The sequence below is a fragment of the Salvelinus fontinalis genome, chromosome 21, assembly GCF_029448725.1.
Source record: "Salvelinus fontinalis isolate EN_2023a chromosome 21, ASM2944872v1, whole genome shotgun sequence".
NCBI lineage: Eukaryota > Metazoa > Chordata > Actinopteri > Salmoniformes > Salmonidae > Salvelinus > Salvelinus fontinalis.
The window spans coordinates 31,077,840-31,080,205 of NC_074685.1; the positions used below are offsets into that span (position 1 = coordinate 31,077,840).

General features: G+C 40.9%; 1 protein-coding gene across 1 annotated transcript; it reads right to left on the reverse strand.

Moving 5' to 3' along the window:
* Positions 1-239: 239 nt before the first annotated feature.
* LOC129818647 (uncharacterized) lies at positions 240-2,366 on the reverse strand. The gene is made up of 5 exons (XM_055874749.1): positions 1,872-2,366; positions 1,581-1,685; positions 1,217-1,486; positions 1,015-1,119; positions 240-896 (listed from the first exon to the last, which is right to left on the reverse strand). The coding sequence occupies exons 1-5, from the start codon at positions 1,885-1,887 to the stop codon at positions 511-513; spliced, it is 882 nt and encodes a 293-aa protein (XP_055730724.1). The 5' UTR covers positions 1,888-2,366; the 3' UTR covers positions 240-510.

A 2,366-nucleotide genomic window follows, 5' to 3' on the forward strand; every position in this document is an offset into this window, starting at 1 on the left:
TGGGTGTTAAAGGCTGGCTTAGAGGTGTAGGTGGTGCAGAATTAAACCTAGGGCTTTCGTTCTGTACATTGTGATCAAGACCTTCCCGCTCCAGATTTGATAGACATTTGTTCAGCTGTTCAAAAACATCGTATTGGGTTTCCTCTTCGAACAAGGGTGTTAAAGGATGGCTTAGAGGTGTAGGGGGTGCAGAATTAAACCTTGGGCTCTCGTTCATCTGGGTAATTAAAGATATGAGTGATTCGGGTATCGGGTATCTTTTCATCTGCAGACCCTGACTCATTCATACGTGTAATAATTTCAATGAGTTCGGAGGGAATCTGGGATAATAGGTTTTCATCTATAGCCCCTATGTCAATTAGCCCAGAATCATTCATATGGTTAATTATATCTTGGAGCTCTGTAGGGATTTCCGCTAAGAGGGTTTCAATTGTCTCGCTTAGGTCTATAGGGGGCGCCATTTCTCTACTTAAGGATGTGTGTGCTTGTGTTTTTTTACATATGTGTTTTTTAACGGAGGTATTTGCTTGTTTTAACCCTACTGTTGTTTAACATGCGGGGAAGCTCTCTACGCCAGAATGACACATCCTGATTGTATTGATGTTCGAATAGAATACCCATACGACGTTGAAGTAAAGCCTTTCGTGATTTTAAACCCTGTGTAAAAGCCTTGAAAAGCACGGCTTGGTCTATTTCACAAGAGGCTTTTGCCCCACCAGAATTGGCCGCTTCAATAAGGTTGGCCACTTCACAGAACATCAAATCGTCTACCTCAGAAATGTCATTTAAAACTTTGAAATCATCAGGCTTCGCTGTTCTGGTGACTGGGGTCTTTGGCGCCTCCTCGGGATCTAGATGTGTAGCTTCTTGGAGGTCTTTATAAGCCGGCGAGGAGTCTGCATTAAAAATAATACATACAGAAAAATAGGTTATTAACCCTAAAATATGTTTGATAAAAATGTAAAATACATTTCAGATATAAGCCTATATATTAACAATACATTAATTAAATACCTCGGCTTTTTTGAAGAGGGCTGTTCTGAAGAAGCTCTGAGAACTCGGGAACATGTCTTTGGGCAACCCTAATTATAGCATCTGCCTGGTCTGTAGCTTGTGAGCCTGAAATTTAAAAAAAAAAAAACAGCATTAGTCCATGTTTAAACATATTCAGGCATAAAAATAAAATATATATATATAAATGATAATTGATTCATACCTTGTCCTTGTAACGCTGTCTCGTGAATACCCTCCCAGTAGCATTGTTCGGGTGAAGCGGACCTGTGGATCTGGGCCCTGATTGTCCGTTGGTGTTTAATAGGGGGCGTCCAACGGTCCTGGGTCAGGGGAGTTGACAGGCCGTTTAAAGGCTCTGTTTGCGGCTTGTGTGTAAATACATCCTGGGAGTAGGGCACAATTGTCTCGTATGCATATCCTTCACAGAAACCGTGTAGACTCCCTATGGCACCCGTTCTAGGATGTATTTCCGCTGTAAACACATAAAATAACTTTTAATATAAGATGCCGACACTTTTTGTTTTTAAGGTATAAATATTCTTACGGAATTCTTGAATCTTACTTACTACAATTCAGGGTCGGCGTTGGGATGTAAGCAATTTGTTCCGGAGACCCTACGGCCGGTTCGAGTTCAGTTATATCTCGGAGAATCTGAGTGAAGGTTTGAGAATCTAAAAAAAAACATTATATAATATTAAAGCTCTAATCATTTTAGCTAATATTGACATTTTATACGTTAAGAATCCGGGCCCTAAGGCCTGTTTAATATTTCTATAACATACAACGTTTTCAAACAATTCCCAAGAACAAACAAATCTAATATATAGCATATGTAAATATTTATTTCCAGAACTAACCTTGAGAAATATCCATGAGGAGGGTTTTTACCAGATGATCTTTTTTAACGGGGTCCGTCCGATAACTATTCCTGGGGGAATGCTGTAGGGTAAATGCGCGAAAACGAAGCTAACAGGGGGGACCTGTTTTGCTTAGCTTTTGTAGCCGTATGACTCGCGTGGTGTCGTATTTTTTCGCGCTAAAACCGCATCAAAGTTATCTTTGAAGCCTAAGGCATGTGGTTCAAACACCCGCCATTTGGTTCAAACATAGGGTATTGGGTGGTGTCTAAACATTAGGTATCTTTTGATATTCTAAAATCTCCGGGGGCTAGCATCTAGATGCTAGGGGTGGGGAGGTCTCGACAGCGCTGGGCTGAATGACTTTTAGGCCTCTGTTTTGCCAGATAGTGTAAACCTTGGTTTCAAACGACCCCCCATGCATAGAGAGCCTTGAGCGCAGATGCAAGGGTATTTTTTTTAACAAACACCTCGCCCCCTTTTTCTGTTTTTGAA